This window comes from Typopeltis vanoorti, chromosome 12 (genome assembly GCF_054136105.1).
Source record: "Typopeltis vanoorti isolate ZY-2024b chromosome 12, IOZ_Tvanoo_1.0, whole genome shotgun sequence".
Classification (NCBI taxonomy): Eukaryota; Metazoa; Arthropoda; class Arachnida; order Uropygi; family Thelyphonidae; genus Typopeltis; species Typopeltis vanoorti.
The window spans coordinates 46,646,923-46,670,971 of NC_143560.1; the positions used below are offsets into that span (position 1 = coordinate 46,646,923).

Here is a 24,049-nt window from a genome sequence, read left to right on the forward strand (position 1 = left end):
ATTATGTGATATTCGGTAATAGGCGAAATTAATATTTAAAATCACTGTCATCCTTCAAATGCAATATCAGAATAAAGAAAGTGGAAAACCAAACAAGAAATTTCTGCCTGTAAAATATTCAGATATTGCTTGAGACTCTTTAGTGTACTGCATTCTATTGTTCTGTTTCTCAGTGGGGGGGTAGTAATTTCCGTTAGCGTAGAGCTGGGCAGAAAGGAATAATTAGTAAGTATACCCAAGACACAATTCATTTACGAGATGGCAAGCAGCAACAGCAGTAGCAGTGACACTCAGGGTAAGAAAAGAAAACTTCGTGAGATGCAGAAAAGTTGGAGCCTTTGCCTTTGGAGCAGCTCTTGTTCTACTGATGAGGAGAGAAATCTTTCTAACTCTGAAGATAGCAATTCTGCCTGTACTTTAGATATGTCTTCATGCAGAAAATGGGAGATCGCTACTGAACGTACACCAGCTTGTCCACAGTTTCCCTTCATAGGTAAACCAGGAATTACTGAAGACTTTGACTCCAGCAACATTTTAAGCTCTTTCCGTCTATTTTCAGATGATGATATTCTTTCCTTCATAGTGGAACAGACTAACCTTTATGCTTGCCAACAACATCAGCAAGCTGAGTACAGTCTGCATTCTCGCAGTAAACTTTGGAGCCCAATAGATATCAACATGCTCCTTACATTTATAGCAATCTTGATTGTGCAAGCTATCGTGAAAAAGCCCGCTCTCGAAATGTATTGGTCTACAGACTGTCTGAACACGCCAATGTTTCATGATGTTATGACTGAAAAACAATTCCGTCTCATGATGAAGTATTTGCATTTTCAGAATAATGAGGAATACGATCAGGCAACACATCCTTGTCCAGTCCTCAACAAAATTTATGATCTTCTGATGAAAATCCGTCAGAAATGTAGATCACTCTATATTCCTGAGAGAAACTGGAGTATCGGTGAAATCCTTATGCCATTCAAAGGTAGACTGAAATGTAAGCAGTATATTCCCAAAAAGAAAGCGAAGTAGAGTAAAATTTTTTATGCTTTGCGAATCGAAAAGTGGACATCTTTGGGATTTCAAACCTTATACGGGAAAGCAAACTGTAATCGAGCATGATAAATATTCGGATCTCCCCTTGTCTATGCGTGCAGTAATGCAGTTACTAGACCCTTTACTGGGGAAAGGTTACTGCATTACAATGGATAATTACTATATGTGTCCTGAACTCGTTGATTTGCTTTTACAGCATTGTACAGATAGTTATGGTACTGTAAATGCAAAAAAGGCGAGGCATGCCTCCAGATCTGGCTTCAGGAAAGCTATGGAAGGGGGAAATCCGAGGTTATCAGCGAGGGAAAGTCTTCACACTATGTTGGAAAGACAAAAAATATGTTTTTCTGCTGCACAATCCATCAACGGAATCCGTGGAGAAGCATGGTTTGAAGAAAGAAAAACCCATTGCTGTGTGTGCATACAACGACACTATGGGTGGAGTCGACAGGTTCAATCAGCAGCTATCATTCTACTCTGTAATGAGGAAACAGCATAAAAAATATTAAAAAAAGTGTTTGGACATATATTGGATTTTGTTATTTGGAACAGTTTCCTTCTGCACAAGAAAAAATGTTTGTCTACTATAACATATCTAGAATACAGAATAGAAATTGCAAAAGCATTGCTGGTCTAGTAACTGCATTACTGCACGCATCGACAAGGGGAGATCCGAATATTTATCATGCTCGATTACAGTTTGCTTTCCCATATAAGGTTTGAAATCCCAAAGACATCCACATGCACATGTGCCTTCTTCAGCAAGCAGGAAAAACAGGCAATCCTGCCAGACATCTAAGGTTGAACGTTGCTAACTCCAACCATTATCCCGAAAATCTACCACCAATGGCTAATAAAAAAAACTGCATTGTTATGTATGTAATAAAAAAATATCAGAAATGAAATAAAAATCTGGTGCCCTGAGTGTAAAACTGCTTTGTGTGTTTACCCTTGCTTTAGGGTGTTCCATACTGTTCAAGAATTTTAAATTCTGGACAGTGTGAAATAAAAAATTTCTTTTCAGGGCCATCAAACAGTCCTTTTCAGGACTACAAATATTGATAGAGGGATACCTGAATGTACTGTTTCCTTTTCATCTTGAAGGCTAATGTTTTAGTTCTTTTTATAACACAGAGTGATATTTTCAAAGGAATAAAATATAAGAGGAACTGGAATACTCTTTCCAGTTCCTCTTGAACTGGAAAGAGTATTCCAGGTAAAGTATTTCACCAAAACAATAAAAAATAATAAAATAAAATCTACCATATATATATATATAATGATAAGCCTTTTTATGTCACGTTTTTTGAAATGTTTTGAAACTCAGGGACTACTCTGAGTGTCGAGTCTTCAAAATTTGAGTCATCAGAATTCAAGGAGAAATGGCCTACCAGTCTGGAACTTGGGGGGGGGGGGGGAGAGTCCCCTTTTGAAGACTCGACACTCAGTGGCTTCCCTAGGCGCAAGGGGTCGGAAATCCCTTTCGAGCCTTCAAAATTCGAGTTATCAGAATTCAAGGAGAACCGGCATACCAGTCCAAACTCAGGTGGTTGGGCACCATAGGCGCCAAGGGGGAGGAGGGAGGAGAAGGAAACCCCCCTTTCAAGTCTTCAAAGTTCGAGTCATCAGAATTCAAGGAGAACCGGCATACCAGTCTGGAACATGGGGGGTTGGGCATAGCCCCCCCAGTTAATAAATGAAATATATAAATAATAACATGAACATTTTCACCTTGCCAACACTCAACATTGATGTGATATGGGTTCCAAATTTCTTGTTTCAGAGATATATATATATATATATATATATATGTATATGTATGTATATATTACAAAGTTTTGTAATAAAAATTTCTACTGCAATGAAGTTTGACAGAATCAACAATATTATTATTACCTTATTTCTGTTTCTCATGTGGGAGAAAAACGATAAAATGTCACTCTTATAATGGGAAAAATAGTAAGAAAAAAGTCATTTCCACTTTCTCTTCAAAACACAAAGAAAGAACATAAATTCAGCCAGTGGAAAAGAAAATACTACATATTTTTCTTCTGTTATCTGAATTTTTTTCTTCTAGTACAAAGAAGAAATCACTGCATATAACATGGAGTATGCAGGAGGGGAAAAATCTGGAAATTGGTTACATTATAACGAATAGAGAAATCATGTAAAAAAAAAAATATTTACGTAAGATTCTAATATCAGCATACATAACATTTTCTTCTAGATTAGATATCTAAAGTAACTAAACTTTTGCTACTATTTTACACTAAAATGAATAGGTATGTTCCCCAAGTGATTTACGTTTGTAACAGTTGTCTTGCGAACAATTTATGAAATAAATTCTCTGAAATACCTGCAGATTGATTAGGTCTATACCCCCCCCCTCAAAAAAAAAAAAGATTATGAAACGCATATGCACCTTTTCTTTGAAAATAATTCAAATCCTCTTTTTCAAGATGTACGAAATAATTTCTAATTTTTCGATAATAAAAGTAAAACTGATCATTATAAATTAAGAAATTATTTTGGCATAAATAATGTATAAGCATGTAAACGAAATGTCAGTATTTCTGTTAGGATATCTGTAATGAACAATCGAAAAGGAAACAAGACATTCTTGATATATTCTACACTACAGCTTGAGGCACTTTAGTGCGACTTTAGTGTTTTCCCCTTTCTTTCTCAATAGCACTGAGAGTAAAAGCCTTCAGCTTTTCCTCCAGCTAAGAGGATATTACCAAGTATTTATAAGACGTAGATTATTTCAGAAATAGCTTCCAGCAGCAGAAGTAGTAATATTTAGATTTTTTTTAAACAAAAATAATACTACTGAACTTTCTTTTGTGTGGTATGCATATAAACAATTTTGCATGGTGAAAATATAGCATATTATTTCTAAAATTTCACATAATTTCAGCAGACAGTAGAACAGCTGGTTTTAGATTGCAAATAAATAGTACAGAATTAGAAGCTTCACAGTACAATATGATTGCCGTATATCTTTTGTCAAAATGGTAAAATGAAGTAATTAAAAATTTGAATACTGTCTAGAAAAGTTTACAAACCTGAAGAAATTTAGAGTAGTTATGCAATTGAGTTCCAGGAGAGGATGGGGGGGGGAAGCATTAGAAAATCTTCAAAATGAGCAAAAATTTTGAATCATTCCGTATATGATATTTTTCATATCATATTTTCAACATATCTATGAGGATATGCACTGGATATTATCGTAATATGCATAATACAAATAAATAAATAAATACATAAATAAATAAAAGAAGGCGAAGAATCACTACTAAAATACACTGGATATAAATTTTTGATACCAAAAAGACTCGCAATCGGAAACCGAGTAATGCAATTTAGCATTTTAACATTTTTTTTTATTTTGTCTTTATGAATAACAAAAAGAAATTGTTTCTAAAACTGAAATGTGATGATCCATATAATGCTATTTGGCTAGAAACGAAAGCAAAAGGACATATTTATTTCAATAAATATTATTTAAAAATATAAATATTTGACATAATATTTTCAAAGCAAACTGAAAATTCTGAAATTTGAAAAAAATTGTTTCTATATTATTCAAATTAAGGGGATATTAAATCCCACATTGTTTTAAAACCGAATAAGAAACTCAAAGATTGGAATCAGAGAGTTTCATGCTGAATATAGTAAACTATAAAGTATCGGCGAATTAATAGCGTGAGCTAATGCAAGTAGTACTAATATGTAGTACAATCTTGGGAAACTCGTTGCAAAGGTGGGGGAATACACTGATACTTTATAGTTTACTATATTCGGCATGAAACTCTCTGATTCCAATCTTTGAGTTTCTTATTTGGTTTTAAATGTGGGATTTAATATCCCCTTAATTTGAATAATGTTTATATCGCCGAAATGAAGCCTATTGGCTCTTTATATTTAAATAACTTAATGGTTTCTATATTATAAATAAAGTGAAAGAACAATCAGTGCAACTCTTCCGGTGCACTGATTTGTAGAATAAAATACACAAAATTTACTATCACTAAATAGATTCACTGCAAAGGCTGATCAGTGGTCATTTCAGGATTGATTTTTTTCGCATACGTGAAATTCATTTCAATTTTTGGGAAGAGACACAATAAATCATTTTAGAGGCATAAAAGGTCAAATAACTTAGGACAGTAAATGAAATTCTAAGCAACACAATAGACGTAAAGATAGGAGGACACAAAGGTCACTCAGCAACAGTTAATCCAGTAATAGCCGTAACGAGGTTAACGATGGAGGAAGGTAATGGCATGATAAAAGGCAGAATGGCAACGAAATTTTGATCCATGAAAAAAGCTAGGGAGAGCTGACTATTTCATCCACACCAGCCGGTTGGGAGGTTAATGCAGGGAGTGTTAAAGATTTTAAAATTCAGTATGATGAATATGTTGTCATTTGAATGAACACCTGATGATGAGTCTACTGACTCCATGGAGGGTGTGATAATGATAATAATAATATATGCAGTAGACAGCAGTGATCAACTTATTTCTTACCAGCAATATAATATAAAGAATTTGACCTTAATAGTGGTTATTAAAACTTGGAAAGCTGAGAAAGAAGTATTTATTTTCCCAAAATATTCTTTATATTGATTCTAACAAACATTTTTTGATAGTTTCTGAGTTGCCACCATGTCATATGACATAACTGGCCCTGTTCATCTGGCAAAGTTCCTGAAAGTACACTACTTTCAAGGCACACTTCATCTTTGGGAAGAGGAAAAAGTCTGCAGTAGCCACATTTGGTGAATGGGGGGGGGGGGGGTGTCAATCACACAGATCGACTTCGAAGCTAGAAACTGCTTTACAGGTAGCGCAGTGCACAGGCACACTGTCACAATCACAATTTAGAAATTAATGTAGTTATATATAGAGATATAAGGATTTTACATTAGTGAGAATTTTTATGATATTGAATCCTTTCAATGTTCATAATGGCAGAGAAGAAATTGTTTTCTTTTTTCCATAAGTGATTCAAGACATACAGACTGTGCTCGTTCAGTAATGCGACAACAATTATTATATCAAAACAAAGAACTATCTCCCTCCAACTCCACACAAAGTTTACATCTGTCGAACAGGAGTTCAAAGGCACGGAGGAAGTCCTGAATGGAAACTTCTTTCAGTCTCTTGGTCACACTGCACTGGATGTCCTCAATGTCACTGAAATCCCCCCCCTTCCCTCCTTTCAAGGCACACTTCATCTTTGGGAAGAAGAAAAAGTCTGTGGGAGCCAAATCTCAGGAATGGTGGGGGGGGGGGGGGGGTCAATCACACAGATCAACTTCGAAGCTAGAAACTGCTTCACAGGTAGTGCACAGTGCATGGGCACACTGTTGTGCAACAGAAAACAATTGTTGTAGTGGAACAGTTCTTTCCTGACACGTTGAATGTACAGCAAGTAGCCTAGTGGTTATTCGCCTGTCATAGGCAACAATTTCCCTAGCTTTCACCAATTTTCATTTGCCCATGCAGAACTGGCCATCCACAGTGTGGTTCATCCTCCAGGGACTCACGCCCTTCTTTAAACGTTGAAAACTAGCAGAACACCTGTGCATAACTCAGACAGTCATTGCTGTAAACTTTTTTTTAGGTCTTGGTAGCAGTATTTCCTAATTTACAGTAAAATTTTATCACAGCTCTTTACTCCATGATGCAACTTTTTCCACTCACACACTCTTACTTCGGTGGTTACCACACGAAAACTGTGTCACTGACTCGAAAGTTGCACCTGCGATTACAACACGCTCTAGCGGTCAAAACTATAAGCACATGTGTTACTTTTATCAAAGGGATGTCCAAAAAAAATCAATCTCATTACTTAACAGGTACACTGTGTAAGTGGAAATATAGTAAAAAAAAAAAACAGTATCGTTAATAAAAAAATAATAATAAATGGTTTTGTATCACTTATAAAATGTATGATTAAAAAATAAAGATAAATTAGGCAACTGTGGTAATATACCTAGGCTAATATCTGACTACCAGTGAGATATTTGCTTGAATCGTGATCCAGCACAAAATTTTTCAAGCTCTACTCATATATATATATATATATATATATATATATATATCATCTGATCTATTCTTATCTCCGTTGAACCCCACAGGCCAGAAAAATGGCTTAAAAAAAAATATATATATATAGAGAGAGAGAGAGGTTCATCGTATCCAAAAAAAAGCTGGTTTTCAATTCTAATCATTACCACCCTGGAGAGATGGTCAAGCAGTCAATCAGAGAGAAGGGGAGAGGAGGGAAGGGAAGGGAAAGGATAATGGCTAAAGTTTGTATTAATCATATTTCCATGTAGCCAGAAAGAAATTATTGCTTACTCGATGCAAACCTCTGAATCTGCTGGATTTCATTTTCTAAAAATAGACTGACTCTTCATTATTGTTCTTATGTGTGAAAGTGAAAATAATTTATGAGATAATTTAGCATTGTTTTGATACCACTGTCATGCCAAAATGTAAAATTCTAACCAAACAATCATGTGGGATGGAAAGAAGTTAAAATCTAGAAAGCAATAATGCAAAATTATGAGAGAGAGAGATCTATGGTCAGACAGGCTAGGAAATTGTTACTGGAGTCTGATACAGACCAAATTCAAATTACTGGAAAATGTACCTCCTAAATTCAATTTCAAGATAGTATGTTGCTGGATTTTTTTCATTATTTTGGAAAAAATCCATATGGAATCGTATCATACCAGAGATGCAACCACAAAAAATGCACTAAGCAAAAAAAAAACAATATATCAGAGAAAAATTGATCAAGTAGGACCTAAAAACATTTATTTTATTGCAAAATAAAAAGTAGATACATTGCAAATGTGAAGGTAATGATCCACATCAACTTTTTCTGTATAATAGAGAAAGCTGTGGTTCACCAAGTGGAGACAGAACTAGGTCTGACAGGGTGCTTGGCTCAGTTGTGCTAATCATTTGAAGTATGCAGTCACTGCATATTTAATGATCGATTCTACACCCCTGTAAATGTAGCAGAATACTTGGTGATACAGTCTGGCAATAAATCATTGAACTGTAACATTAATGATGGTGTGGTATGAAAAATGTAGTGAATATGAAAAATTAATTATTCTATATATATTAAACCAAACTGAGTTTTGAAATAAAATAAATGCTATTCACAGAAAAACATTTCATTTTTCACATTGAGAGCCTGGGTCATGATTGTGAAAGGAAGGGTATCAAAGCATTAATATTTACATAAGATCTTTACCACTTTCTTTCACTGAGATTAAAACAAACAAATTTCTCACTTCCATGATATCTGATGTATATGCAAAGTTTGTATTCATTTGTAATCATCCCAACATTTTGACAGAACATTACATACATTTACATAAGGTTTGAAAAGACAAGCTACTTTTTTTTTTTTTTTTCAGTTCCCCATAAATCAGATTGTTAAGTTATGTGGTCTCTTTTTCTTTTTTTTTTTTTTTATACAAGGTGGTATCAAAAAGTTTCGAGACTAGGTTTGTAACACGCCAACAGATGGCAGCACAAGGCTGCACGTAGAGTCACAGGGAGCACCTATATTCATAAGTCAGTGTGCCAAAAGACATCGTCCTGTGTACATTGGAAGCTGTGCAACTGATGCTTATTCTGACCACTTGCGTTACCACATCTGCGATTTCATCATAGACAGCAAATTAGAACAAAGAGCAAACGTGAAATTCTGCATGAAACTAGGCAAATCTGCCACAGAGATGTTTGCCATGATTCAGCAAGTTTACGGCGATGCTGCAATGAGTCAAGGTGTTTTGAGTGGCACGCGTGCTTCAGGAGCGGAAGAACATCACTGAAAGACAATGAGAGATCAGGAAGACCTTCAACGAGCTCAACCCTCCCCAAAATGTCAAAACCATTCGGCAACTTGTGCATGAGGATCGTCAGAGAACACTCCACAACACTGCTGCCATTATCGGTGTGTCATACGGAACAGTCCAGGCAATCCTCACGTGTGATTTGAACATGTGCCGTGTTGCTGCTAAGTTCATCTCCAGGCTGCTGATCCAGGAGCAGAAGGAACACCGCGTCGAAGTCTGCCAAGAACTCCATCAGTGTGCCGTGGATGACCCTTCCTTCATATCGAGGATCATTATCGGTGACCAAACTTGGGTGTACGGGTACGATCCTGAGACGAAGCAACAGTCTTCACAGTGGAAGAGACCATCATCTCCATGACCAAAAAAGGCAAGGCAGGTCCACAGCTCAACTAAGTGCTTGCTCGTCGTCTTTATCGACATTCGCAGCATTGTGCATCGAGAATTCGTCCTCAGGGGTCAGACTGTCAATAGCGAGCTCTACTGCCAGGTTTTAAGGCATCTGAGAGAGGACATTCAGCGAAAGCAACCAGATCTGTGGTGCGCGAAAAACTGGATGTTACACGACGACAATGCACCCTGTCACTGAGCTCTCCTCACACGTGAGTTTCTCACCAGAAACAACATGATCTCACTTGTGCACCCACCCTACTTGTCAGATTTGGCTCCTGTAGACTTTCCCCTCTTCCTGAAGATGAAGATCCAGCTCAAAGGTCACCGTTTTGATGCCAGTGCGGAGATCCAGCGTGAATCGCAGAAGGTGCTTGACATGCTTCGAAAAGAAGACTTCCAGGACATTCCAAAAGTGGCAAGGGGACTATTTTGAAGGTGATAGCGTGTAAACGTAGATAAATAAAGTAATTTCTCGTAAACAGAGCTAGTCTCGAAACTTTTTGATACCACCTCGTATATTACTTTGCATTATTTAATTTCAAAATTTGGCTTCAAAGACTGGTAATGTGTGATAATACTATGTAATAATATTTGAAGCCATTTTTTTTTCATGGTTTAGACTTCTAATTCCACTCTTCTGATCTATATATATTTGTTCCTATTAAGTTACTAAAATAATTCTGGCTGTCCTCATGCATTACACATCACCACCTACTCTTGGTATACACTGTCTATTATGGGCAAAAAGGAAAAAAAAAAAAAAAAAAAAATATATATATATATATATATATATATATATATATATATATATCCAGTAGACGTCGCTTATTGTGATCACGTTGGGACAGTCGCTTTTCGATAACAATAACATTAAGCAAAGGATATAAAAAATTTCATCATTTATTTCAATTTATTGTTATGAATATTTAATTTAATTTATTGTTATAAACAACTTTTTAATAAGCAACAACATAAAATGTATTTTAAAAACTTATCTAGTGTTCTCTGTCGTGTCTTTGAATATAGTAGTTCATGAATAAATTGCTCATACTCATAATGCCTTTCGAAGTTTGTTGCTGTATGTTGCACACCGCAACAAAGTATTCATAGAGCTTCTTGCATCTGGGCATTGGTTGGAGGAGCTTCTAAAATTTGTTCTTCTATACTTGGAAGCAGCTTGACATATTTCTGACACTGTCATTGTAGCCAAACATTGTTATCAATATCCAACCAATTTTCAAATTCTTCTTTTGACACCGTCTGGGGTTTTATCAAAAATTTCATTTGCAAGATATTCAAATTCTTTGGAAGAAGGAGTTTCAGAGTTGTCTTAAAAAATCCACCTTTTTGGAAGCAGGTTTCAATAGTCTTTTCTGAGACTTGCTTCCATGACATTGCTACCAAATGCAATTCATCAAAAAAAAAAGTGAAATCTTTTTATGCAATTGCACTTGCATCAGATTGGTCTTTTATATAATCAAGCTATAATTCTTGCATGAACTTCCCTGCAATAATAAGCTTTAAAAGCTCGTATGATGCCTTGGTCACATGGTTGAATTAACAACGTAGTGTTCGAAAGCAAGAAAATTACTTTGATGTTCTTTAACGATAAATCGTTTGTGTGTGCAGTGCAGCTGTCTACTAACGAGACAATTCTTTGCTTCAAGATCCCAGTTAACTAACCAATTGTTGAAAATGTCATTAATCATCCAAGCATCTGCACTAGAACAGAAGTCAACAGGCAAACCTCTGACACCTTTAAAACAACGAGGATTTTTACTTTTTCCAATCACTAGGAGTTCTCATTTCTCACCTTTCATATTAGCCCAACAAAGAACTGTCCCTCGCTCTTTTGAAGATTTAAATCCATTACTACTTTCATTTTTAAACAAATAAGTATGCTCACGCATACTTATTTGTTTAAAATCAGGCATTGCACAAAAATAGAGTCCTGTTTTGTCTGCATTAAATATCCTCGGGTAATATTCAACAATAATTTTTGCCACTCAATGTTAATCCATGCATCAGCTGATAAAAAATCAGCACTTTTTTCTTCACCATGAATACGCTTGTACACAATATTCTCTCGCTTTTTCCACCTGTTAAATCATACATCAGTTGCAGTTAAATTTTCTTTGCCCATTATTTTTGCAAGTTCTGCTTTTTGATGCATCAAAGGCCCATTGATTGAAGCACTCTTTTCACAAACATTACTAAACCAAATTTTTAATGCTGATTCAACTTGAATATCCTTACCAGATGGGGCTCTCTTCTGATCCATGTTCTCATTAGTATACAAGCTGAAATTTAAATGGTTGATCTCTTTTTTACGATCTCACACAACACTGGTTGTGAAATTTTTAAATGTATAGCCGCACTACACTGACTCATTTTGGGCAACTTATCATAGTACTCCAAAAAACTTACAATTAAATTGTATTTATACCCCCCCCCTGCATTTGCCTGGAAGATTTAAGATTTATGGAAGAATAAGATTAAAGGAAGATTAACAAAAAAAAAGTCAGATTTCGACAAATTTCCTGATTAACCCTTATTTCTTAGAATTCTGAGATGCATGATGCCTTGTTCATTCAAGGATTTTGATTATAATAGATGGATTATTTTTAATTCATTTTAAACGGTGTGTTTTGGAACCGACTGATTTTGATAACAAGAGCTGATTAATAATATTATTCACAATCACAATAAGTGGATTCTACTGTGTGTGTGTGTGTGTGTTTTAAACATCTGGTCCACACACGAAACCTATAGCACATTAATGTTATATGTAGGCAAGAGGAATAGAGAAAAGGAGAAATCTGTTCACATTTTGCTTGAATAGCTAAGGGTTGCAATCTTTGGAGAAGCCAGAGCAGGCGAGACTGTTCGAAAGAACAGGAGAAGATGAAATGAAAGATGAGGCAGTGAAGGTGGTTCAGTGGGATTCAAGATGGAATGTAAAAGGGTGCTGGTTAGCAGTGGCTCTTGTTTTAATGATTTAATGTTGTGGAGGAATAAGTATCTGTAGAAAAAGCACAAGGCAGAAACTGAACATCTGTGAGAGAGGAAGTGAAGTGGGTATCTGTGAGAGGGAATCATTAATTAGCTGGATTCCCTCTTCTAGATCGAGCCTCCATAGCTCAGTTAGTATAGATGAAGCCCTTTGGTCAGAAAGACCTGGGTTCAATTCCCGTCAGTGATGTGAGGAACCTTTATCTGGTCTCTTTTGATGAAAGGTGAGTTAGCTGGTCTCATATAGAGATGGGGGTTTAATCATCCAGAAACTCAAGGTTTTCGTCCCCCAGAACAGGCAAACTGGCCCCGTGAACGCACATGGATGACAGTCATGAATTCATCCCAGCCATATGCCAGGATGAAATTGGTGGTGGTGGGTGGGAAGCAATGGTGAACCACCCTGTAATAAAATCTCACCAGGAACATGTTATTTCTAAATTTTATAACTAATTATCCTGTCGTCGACTGCGCCATTGTTATTTCTAAAAAGTTAAATGTTATTTCTAAAAGGTTTTCTCTTTATATATACCCTTTTATTTTATATTTATTTCCCTCTTTTGTATATTATTATTCTCTCTATATACTTAAGAGGTGATTTATTATATAAATCTCTTTTACTAACAATTATTTTTATTTTGACTCCGAGTGTCCCTATATGTTAATGTATTGCACAAAAGTTCACTCCAATTGGTGCAATGACTTTAACTATCTCTTTCAGAATCCAACTAATCATTGACTCAAAACCAAGTACAAAATAAACACATTTAATAAAACTAAAACAATATATATACACTTCTAACAATAATACATAACTATAACTACAGATTATATGGATCCAAGGCCTTATTTAAAAATAAAAACTTACTCTTAAGACTAAACACTTTTTCTTTCACAATCACAAAAAAATGTTCATAGTCCTTTTCTCTTTCTGTTAAGGCTCTTTTCCAGAAGTTATACAGCTGTGTACTTCATTTTCAGGATCCTTTTCATCAATCAATGTAACACACATAAAAGTCTTCTTGACTAAATCTTGTTTCCTTTTAGTAGCAATACTCATCAGATCAGGCATCCTTAATACCTATAAATCTTCTTAATCAATATATTTTCTAAACATTCACTTTCAGGCATCCTTAATACTTATAGAACTTCCTTATCAATATTTTCTCTAAGAAAAACATTCACTTTAGAATGTAAGCAACAAGTTCTTCTTTCATTCACAATACTAAATGACAGTCTTAACTTTTTCCACTTAAAAAAAACTTACAGTTTCAAGATTCTCTTTTATTCATTACTTATTCCTCCTTGAAACCTATTATTTCCACTATTCCTTTTTCGGAATACACTATAAAATTTCTTCCGACTGCCACACACAAAAAAAAATCAAGTTCCTTTCAACTTGGATATTTACCGGCCAGTGTTCTAAAAATTTCCGAACGCTCTCTAGTTTACAACCGTTTCTTGGATACGCAACGCTTTCCTTGTCAGCTGTCAATCACACATCAAATCCTCTCCGGGAGCATGCGCACTTCACAAAAGTCAGAAACTACGCACTGCAATAAAATGGCTGACTCGCTGTATCCATCAGCGCTAAAGAAAGTCTTTCACAAACACAAAATTCAACATTTTAAAATACAACAAACTTTCTTATAAGTAACACAAATAATCAGTTTAGTAAGTACTTCAATATTTTTACTTCTTTACATGTTACTTCTAATATAACATTTTCATAACGAGTACATCACAAGTGCAGACACTGCGTGTATGAAAACAAAAACAAACAAGCATAATTAATATGTAAAAATATTCAGAATTTTTTATATGATTATTTTTACAAACACTTTGTGGGTAAAATGCCTACAAAGTCACCTAGGGTCAGGAATGACTGAAAGGGAAAACCACCACCTCTTCTGGATGGAATTGAGCAATCTTAGAGAGGATTTTTGTGCACCACCCTAAATATGGGAGCAATATTCCATGGCTTGGTGGATTTGTGGAAGCATTGGTGAACTATCCTGTAAAAAAATCTCACAGGAACACTTTGTGGGTAAAATGCCTACAAAGTCACCTAGGGTCAGGAACGATTGAAAGGGAAAACCACCACCTCTTCTGGATGGAATCGAGCAATCTTAGAGAGGATTTTGTGCACCACCCTAAATATGGGAGCAATATTCCATGGCTTGGTGGATTTGTGGAAGCATTGGTGAACTATCCTGTAAAAAATCTCACAGGAACACTTTGTGGGTAAAATGCCTACAAAGTCACCTAGGGTCAGGAACGACTGAAAGGGAAAACCACCACCTCTTCTGGATGGAATCGAGCAATCTTAGAGAGGATTTTGTGCACCATCCTAAATATGGGAGCAATATTCCATGGCTTGGTGGATTTGTGGAAGCATTGGTGAACTACCCTGTAAAAAAATCTCACAGGAACACTTTGTGGGTAAAATGCCTACAAAGTCACCTAGGGTCAGGAACGACTGAAAGGGAAAACCACCACCTCTTCTGGATGGAATCAAGCAATCTTAGAGAGGATTTTGTGCACCACCTTAAATATGGGAGCAATATTCCGTGGCTTGGTGGATTTAGGCTATACATACACCCTCTGTCCAAAAAAGAAACCGAACTTTTCAAAAATAGAAGAAACTAGTGGCGTCACCTGTTGTATCTTTTTGTTGTCGAAAGTGGCAACCTTCAATAGTGTTGTGCCAACTGTTTATGATGTTTGTTTCATTAAAAGCAGAGTTACATTGTCAAGAGTGACAGTGTTTTGACGAACAGTCGGAAAATGAGTTTCAAACAGAAAGATGAGATTGACTTTTGTGTGAAACTTGGTAAAAGTTTTACTGAAACGCATCAAATGCTTCAAAAAGCATACGGTGATGAATGCTTATCTGTACTCAAGTTTACGAGTGGTTTAAGCGAATTTAAAGTGGTTGTGAGACGTTTGAGGACTGATTGATTGAAGATGAATTGGGGATTCCAAAATCAACTGTGCACAACATTTTGACTGAGAGTTTGGGCCTTTGTAAATTGAATTCGCGATTTGGTCCAAAAAATGTATTGAATTGAACATTGCAAGGACCTCATTAAAACCGCTCGTAAGGACTCAAACGTCCTTGAAACGATCATTACTGGTGACAAAACGTGGTGTTTTGAATATGAGCCTGAAACAAAGCACCAGAGTGCTGAGTGGAGACCACCAGAAGAGGGGCATCCGAAAAAAAGTCATTTGGAGAAGTTGACCTTGTCCTACTGTCAAAAGTAAAGACAATGCTGATTTGTTTCTATGATTCCAAGGGCATTCCACAAAGAATTCATTCTGCCTGGCCAAACAGTCAATGGCGAGTTTTAACTCGAAGTTTTGAAGCAATTGATAGCAAGAATTCATCGTGCATGGCATGAGAGTCACTCTTGGCATTATAACTCAGCTTCAAATGAAACAAATGTCATAAACAGTTGACACAACACTAATGAAAGTTGCTGCTTTCGACAACAAAAAGATACAACAGGTGGTGCCACTAGTTTCTTCTATTTTCAAAAAGTTTGGTTTCTTTTTGGACAGAGGATATAAAGTTAGCAGCTGGGAAGGTGAAGTAGTATCTTGTACGAAAAAGTATGCCAAGTTTTTTGGTGGCTGCAGAAGCTATAGTTGAAATGTGTTTGTGCCAGGAAAGATAGGAGGTGGAGGTCAGTCCAAGAAGAGAAATCTGATCATGTTTGGATATCCAAGTATTACTGAAGATAAGGGAAGGGATGCAAGCCCTTCCTTGGAGAGATCAAACAGAAATAAGTTTTGGTAGCATTGAAGTAAACAAGGTTTATTTCAATGGGGAAATCTGAGGAGAGTAAACCATCCACCATGACATGTAGTGAACGACCAGTGAGAAAGTTGTCCTTGTCCTACTGGGATATAGCTAGGAAATCTATATCTAAGTTCAGGTCGCTGATTGTGGTAGATCTCGAGAATTCTAGTACTTGAGCACTACAAGGTTTGCTGAATGAAAAGGAGGAATGCAGCGTACTGTCATCAACAAAGCTATGGACAGGACTGGAAGTCTGTGAGAGCAGGTCGTTTATATATAAGAGGAAGAGAGTGGGTGAAAGAACAGAATCCTGGGGTAGTCCTGCATGCGTGGCGAAATCTAAGGAGAGTAAACCATCCACCATCACACGTAGCAAGTAAGCAGTGAGAAAGTTGGCGATTCAGTTGCGGAATGAACAAGGCAGATAATAGGATGGCAATTTGTTAAGTAGGTCTCAGTGCCAAACCCAATCAAATGCCTTTGAATTGTCAAGGGCAACCATGTGAGTTTCTCCAAATTTTTCCATAGCCTAAGTACAGAGATGGGTGGTGAAAGTAAGATAATCTGTAAATGATCTTGCTTTCAAGACCAAAACCTCAGCTGTTCATTCTGCTTACACTGCAGCTTGCAACAGTTGTAAAAGACTCATCACCAAGTCCAAATCAGACCTTGAAAGGGCCAAATGCTGCAAATTCCCCTTATGCCCAAATGGCAGTTGCTACTTATGGTCCCTTGCCAAAACCATTAGGCACAACTTCTACCCACCTAGGTTTCCACCACTCTCACATCTGAATGGTACTATAGTTACCTCACCTAAAGACAAGGCCAACTTACCGGCTCACTCTTCTCTTCCAATTCCTGCACTAATAACCTGAGCAAAGTTTCCCTCCACTCCACTGAGAATGGCTCCCTTCACATGCCTCCCATAGTCTTTGACAAAAAGAAATCTGAAGAATCCTTAATAACCTGAACACAAACAAGGCATCTGGTCCTGATGGTATACCACCTATTGCATTCAAAAAGTTTGTGCCCCAGAACTAACACCTGTCTTGTATCGCCTCTTCAGTCTATCCTATTCAACTGGTATCTTCGCTACAACATGGAAACAGGTACACATCCAGCCCATCCCAAAGAAAGCTGATAAACGTCAATAACGAACTACCATCCAATTTCTTTCACCTCTGTTCTCTCTAAAATTATGGAGAAGGTCATCAACAACCAACTCTTGAACTACTAATCAGTGACCATTTACATGGTCACTGATTAGTAAATGCATGATGACGTTTGCGCAAACATGGAGTTCATCATCACTTTTAATGAGCTCAATGCTTTCTTCACAAGTAGATCTAGAAAATTTGAAACAGTAATATAAACATGCAAGTTTCAAAAGCTTTTTCCTACTAAAAAGTATTAATAAACCAGCTTTCTCTCTATCTCTGCTATTCAAGGATGTGAAAAATTTTGAATAAATTTGTATTAGAATTAACATGATAATGAAAGCATAAGTGTAAGGAAACAGAAGAATGATTGCATTTTAAATGCAACAAGAATATCCAATGTTACATTCATAACAATACGTACTCATTATTAAGAGGCCTGAAGTGATTTAAAAAAAGTTCCATAATAGGTTTCAACCATTTATGGGCTAGTCTTATCATTGATTTAACACCTTTAAATCAATGATATCCTACATTTCTTGGCTCTAATGAAAATGATATCTATATTTAATCAGCATCACAGATTTATAAAAATTATGCCTGACCATCATAGTATCTCCTTGAAAATATATGCAAGGAACTGTGATCTCCGTGATTTCTATTCTCCTCTTCATGATTTGACTACTGCTTCAATCCTTCTGATCCAAACACCTCCTCAGCCCAGATAATAGAAATCATTCTCACAGGAATAAAGGCTTTCATATCCCTTATTCTGCTCCAAATTCTCAGCCACCATTCATGCCTTGGTTCTCAAAAAAAAAAAGTGTGCCAATGCTGTGAAAGAAAAAAAACCTCTGCTTACCAATCAAGCAGGCAGGGATGCTGAGGTGTTTGCCATCAGTAATGACCTATCTCAGCTCATCAGACTTTCTGCCAGAATACCTGACAAGCCCCTCCAATTTGCCAAACACTTGACCTCCTCCTCCTAACAAGCTCCCCTTCCAGGTATACTATGGGTGTCAGGTTCTCCTTTTGTTAACTCGGACGACAACCTCATATAAGTCTCTTTTGTAACAGAACAACCTTTACCCACCAATTCACAGTCTCGTGTCCTTTGCCACTGCAAGGTGCCAACTGGGAAGACCTCTGTGACTTCTATTCTTCCTTCCCATGATCAGAAGAACTGCTGCTTCAGTTCTTCTGATCAAAACACCTGCTCAGACCGAATAACAGAAATCATCCTCAAAAGAATGGAAGCTTTCATCCCTTATTCTACTCCAAATTCTCAGCCACCATCCAAGCCTTGGTTCTCAAAAAAGTGTGCCAGCAATGTAAAAGAAAAACCCTACTTACCATGAATGGTTAAAGACCAAAACCCCAGCTGTGCACTCTGTCTATACTGTAGCTCGCAACAGTTGTAAAAAGACTCATCATCAAGTCCAAATCAGACTCTGAAAGTGCCAAATGCTGCAAACTCGCATCCTGCCCAATTGGCTGTCACTCCCTCTAGTACTTTGCCAAGGTGCAACTTCTGCCCACCCAGGTTTCCACCCTCTCACATCTGGATTTTTATTTTTTTTTTACCTCACCTAAAGATAAGGCTGACTTACTGGCATCACTCTTCTCTTCCAATTCCTGCATCTGATGACCTGGACAAAGTTCCCTCCACTCTACCAAGAATGGCTCCATCCATATTTCCTATAGTCTTCCGACAAAAAAAATATTTCAAGAATCCTTAGTAACCAGAACACAAACAAGGCATCTGGTTCTGATGATATCCCACCTATTGTGTTAAAACATTGTGCCCCAGAACTAACACCTACCCTATCACCTCTTCAATCTATCCAATTAAACTGGCACCTACCTTACAATATGGAAGCAGGTCAACATTTAGCCCATCGCGAAAAAAGGTGATAAAAGTCAACCAACGAATTACCATCCAATTGCTCTCACTCCTGTTCCCACTAAAATTATGGAGTAGGTCATCAACAACCACCTCTTGCACTACCTAAAGACATACCAACTAATCAGTGACCAGAAGAGCATGGATTCTGCCACTCGTGATCTACAGCTAATTTTGCTTTCACCACCCACACCTCTGGGCTCAAGACATGAAAAAATTAGAAGAAGAACTAACATGGTTGTCCTCAGCATTTCAAAGGCATTTGATCAGGTCTGGCCCAGGGGCCTACTTAACTGCCATCATATGGTCTACCTTCCACACACTGCAACTGGATTGCTAACTTTCTCACTGGTCACTCACTACGTGTCACGGTGAACAGTTTTCTCTCCTCAGATTTCCCCACCAACAAAGGAGGATCCTGGGACTCTGTTGTTTCGCCCACTCTCTTCCTCTTGTATATAAATTACCTGCTCTCATACTTCCAATCCTATCCACAGCTTGCCGATGACAGTACACTCCATTCCTCCTTTTCAATTGACAAACCTTGTGGTGCTCAAGTATTAGAATCCTCAAGATCCACCATGACAAGTGACGTAAACTCAGATCTCCTAGCTATATCACAATGGGGCAAGGACAACCTTGTAAATTTCAATGCTACCAAAACTCAATACTGTCTAATCTCTCACATCCCCTCCCCTCAGCAGACTTTCAGTAATACTGAGATATCCAAACACGATCAGATTTTCTCTTCTTGGACTGACCTCCAGCTCTCATCTTTACTGACACAAACACATTTCAACTATAGCTTCTGCAGCTGCCAAAAAATTTGATATGCTTTTTTTTGCACAATACATATTCACAGCTGCTAACTCTACACAAATCCCAAATCCACCTAATCATGAAATATTACTCCCATATTTAGGGCGGTGTACAAAATCCTCTCTAAGGTTGCTTGATTCTATCCAGAAGAGGGAATCCAGCTAATTAATGATTCCCTCTCTCACACAGACATTCAGTTTCTGCCTTATGCTTCTTCTACAGATACTTTTTATGGACAGTGCTCTACTGAATTGGCCACTAATACTCCTTCACTCTTCTCCATAATCATTAAAACAAGAGCCACTGCTAACCAACACCCTTTTACAATCCATCTTGAAAATCAAACTCACCGAACCAACTGCACTGCCTCCTCTTTCATTCCATCTACTTCTGTTCTTTGGAACAGTCTACCCTACTCTACCTTACCCAAAGATTGCAACACTCAGCTGTTCAAGCAAAATGTAAACAGATTTCTCCTTTCTTCTATTCCTCTTGCCCACACACACACACACACACACACACACACAGTGTTGATGTGCTATAAGTCTTGTGGCCATTCATGTGTGAATCAGATATTAGAAAAAAAAAGTATATAAACATTCAGAAAAAAATTGAAGAATACAATTGTTCATGGTTTTCCAATTTTATTTTTTCTGAATTCAATTATCAGTTCAATTATCAAACAAACTACAAGAACCAATCCACTTGAAAATAAATCACTTTAGGTATTATGTGCTTGAATCATATAATCATTTTGGGAGTTCAAGACGCAAAGAAGAAGATCCTTGCAGACCAAGTTCATGTTGCAACTCTGAGTTTGTGAACTACTGCTTCACATAGATCCTGATTTTATGCATAGATAGCTGAGTAGTTAGCATATTTGCTCTCCAATAGGCTGTAGGTACGAATCCTGCTGTGTGTGCATGGACATTGTGTTTGTCTTTAGGTGAGAGATGAATTTCATTGACTGGTAAAAGATCCTTGCTCTACTTATTGGAAACCTAAAGTGGCTTGAAGAAGTTCATGTTTTGTCTTCTCTGAAACAGGGTTTCAAGACAATGAAAAATAATAATAATAATAAAAAAAAATAAAAATAAATAAATAAATAAAATATGCTTAGCTCACCCTCAGGGCACAACTTTACATAGGTCTAAATTACAGGGAAATAAATATGGACACTTTATAAAAAAGAAATCACATGACTATGAAGAGTAATTAAACATATTCTTAACTGATTTGTCCAAGTCTGCTTGCTCCTCAAGTAGACTTTTCAGGTGTTCCATATCATTATGCTTGAAGAATACTACACGGCTTCTAGATGCTGTAATGCCTTTTTGAATTGCAAAATTTGCTCCTTCATCACTGAAGAACACAAAAATAATTTTTGGTATGTGTGTGTGTGCATAGATATATATCTATATATATGTATGTATAATGTACATATATTTGAAAATCTTAATGAATAAAAAATAATAATTTCAAGTTACCATTCTTTCATGTAAGCAGATGCTGCTACAATATTCAAATTGATTAATGTCTGATTAACAACTGCTATGATTTTTTTTTACCTCATAAAATCACTTTATTCTAAATTTCATATTAGTACATAATTTTGAATAATCATATGTGTAACCTAAGAGCAACAGGTCATCGAGGCTGTGATATATATATAGTTATGTAATGCATTACCATTAACATTCTTTATATGCATATATGTACATCTGAACATGTAGAGAGAGAAGAGATGTAGCATGATAATACAGAAAAGAAAACACTACATACAATGTCAATAAGGTTTTGGAACAAAATAAAACAGAGTAGTTAAAAAGAATTTAAATTTTATACTCATATGAAACTGGATCCTAGAATACAACCAATATGTTAGACACCATTTGCTAAATCTAATAATTTAAACAAATATTTTAAACAGAGTTTCCTTATTTCCAAAAAATAAAAATAAATATTTTTCTTATCAAAATTTTATATTTGTTTGGATTGGTTCCACTTTTTATTGATAAAGGTATGGTATTGAATATTTTTGGCACTAAATAAGTATAATGTTTATACACTGCTTTTTATTTTTTATTTGATTTAGAAATTTTATGACTTTTTATGACTTTTGTTTACTAAAGAAAATATCTTGTTTGATCTTTACACATTTATTATTGTTTTTTATAAATAATAGTGGCCTACCTGTATTGAACATGTAAACTGAATGGCCAACACCCGACAACCTAAACAAACACTAAAATATAAGCCAATTGGAAAGAGAAGGCAGGGTAGACCTCAAAAAAGGATATTGGATGGATAATGAGACTGGAACAGACCATATGGTCTATACCTGTAATTAGTATGATGATGATGAATAGTAGCCTACAAACATAGAAATATCTAAGAGATATGTTTAATATGGAATATTTATTGTGCATTGTAATATCCTTGTTTTTTTCTAGTTAAGATTTGATTTACTTTATTCCAAATCAGAACTAGAAGTTTCAGTGTAGTGTAAAAGATTTCTCCCAACTTAGAATTCCATACTGTAGTGGGCTTTGAACCCATGCAGAATATAATATTTTTAACATATTCAAAATTTAAGAATCTATTTAAATAGTAATGTGCAGTTTCTAACTCAAACTACTATCAATTTTCAAGTCCAAATAAGTTATTATATTAACTTTTTCTATTTCAATACAATTACACTTTAAATCTGCTCTACAATTCCAATCATGGAAGAATAATTGTATGAACAGGGTTCATTTTACACGTATTTTGCAAGCTAAAATTCACATAATTAGTTTGAGACATTTAGACTAAGTTTATTTTGAGTGAATCAACTTCTTACTTTTAAAAGATTCATGGTTTACAATTGTTTGGCTATATCTGAAGAGAAACATGGGACTATAATCCATGAAAGCATTTATTTTACTCTAGTTTGAGATAGCAGAAGTCAATGAGATAAACACTAAATAAAGTTGGTCCTATGACAGATCATTGTGGCATAGCATAATCTAACATTCTGAAATTGCAATAGCTGTTATTTACAGCTATTGAAATTTACAGCTTGAGATCTAGCATTTAAGAAATTTTTAAAAACTAATTTAGGGCAGTCATATTTCTATGACTTCCAATTTCATGTGATACAGTATCTAAAGCATTACACAGATCTAAAAAAATAAAAAAATTAAAAAAAATTGCTAATATTAGTTTATGGTCATCTAGAGCAGCGCTTCTTAAACTTCACTCGTGACCCCTTTTCACCCGAGAAATTTTTACGCGGCCCTGGGTATATCATCATCATCAAATTCCTGCCATGTACCCTCAAGGGGTGTACAGGATATGACAGTACTACATGAAAAAATTACATCATTACTAACTTCCTATCTACAATTTTCCTCCAAATCAGTCTGTTACTTGTCAAGACTCCAACATTATCAGATCTTATATTTCTATCGTCTAAGGCACTTTGTACTGTATCAATCCACCTATATCTTGGTCTTCCTCTGGGTCGTTTTCCTGCCAACCTGGCAGAGAACACTTGTTTTGCTAATCTTTCCTCTCCCATTCTATTTAAGTGACCATACCATCTGAGATTAGCTCTGCTAACGCATTCCTGGATGCTGACAATGTCAAGTTCTTTCCTAATATCCTCATTTTTAATATGATATTGCCATTGATGCCATCTGTTCACGCCTCTAATCTTTCTCAGGACTCTCATATCTGCGGTCTCTAGTCTTTGGTCAAGTGTTTTACTTCTGACCCAGCTCTCAGATCCATAAGTTAAAATTGGTTTGAACACAGTCTTGTATACAGCTAATTTAGTGTTCCGACTAATTTCTTTCTTATTCCATATGAATTTATTCAGTTGACTTCCCACCATACCAGCTTTGCTGATTCTGTTGTCTATTTCTATATTTAGTTTACCATCTTCAGTAAAAATTGTGCCTAAGTAGCTGAAATGTTTTACTTGTTCCACAGGTTCTCCATTCACAACACAGTTGACATTTTCAATGATT

The 24,049-nt window shown here is 36.1% G+C and overlaps 1 protein-coding gene across 1 annotated transcript in view; it reads right to left on the minus strand.

Annotated features, from left to right (window-relative positions):
- Nucleotides 1–24,049, minus strand: part of Spt-I (serine palmitoyltransferase subunit I) — a 173,383-nt gene that overhangs the window by 83,534 nt on the left and 65,800 nt on the right. Inside the window, exon 8 of the mRNA XM_090402250.1 lies at nt 21,269–21,398. Within this exon, the coding sequence (XP_090258376.1) occupies nt 21,269–21,398 (130 nt within the window). The remainder of the gene's footprint in view (nt 1–21,268; nt 21,399–24,049) is intronic.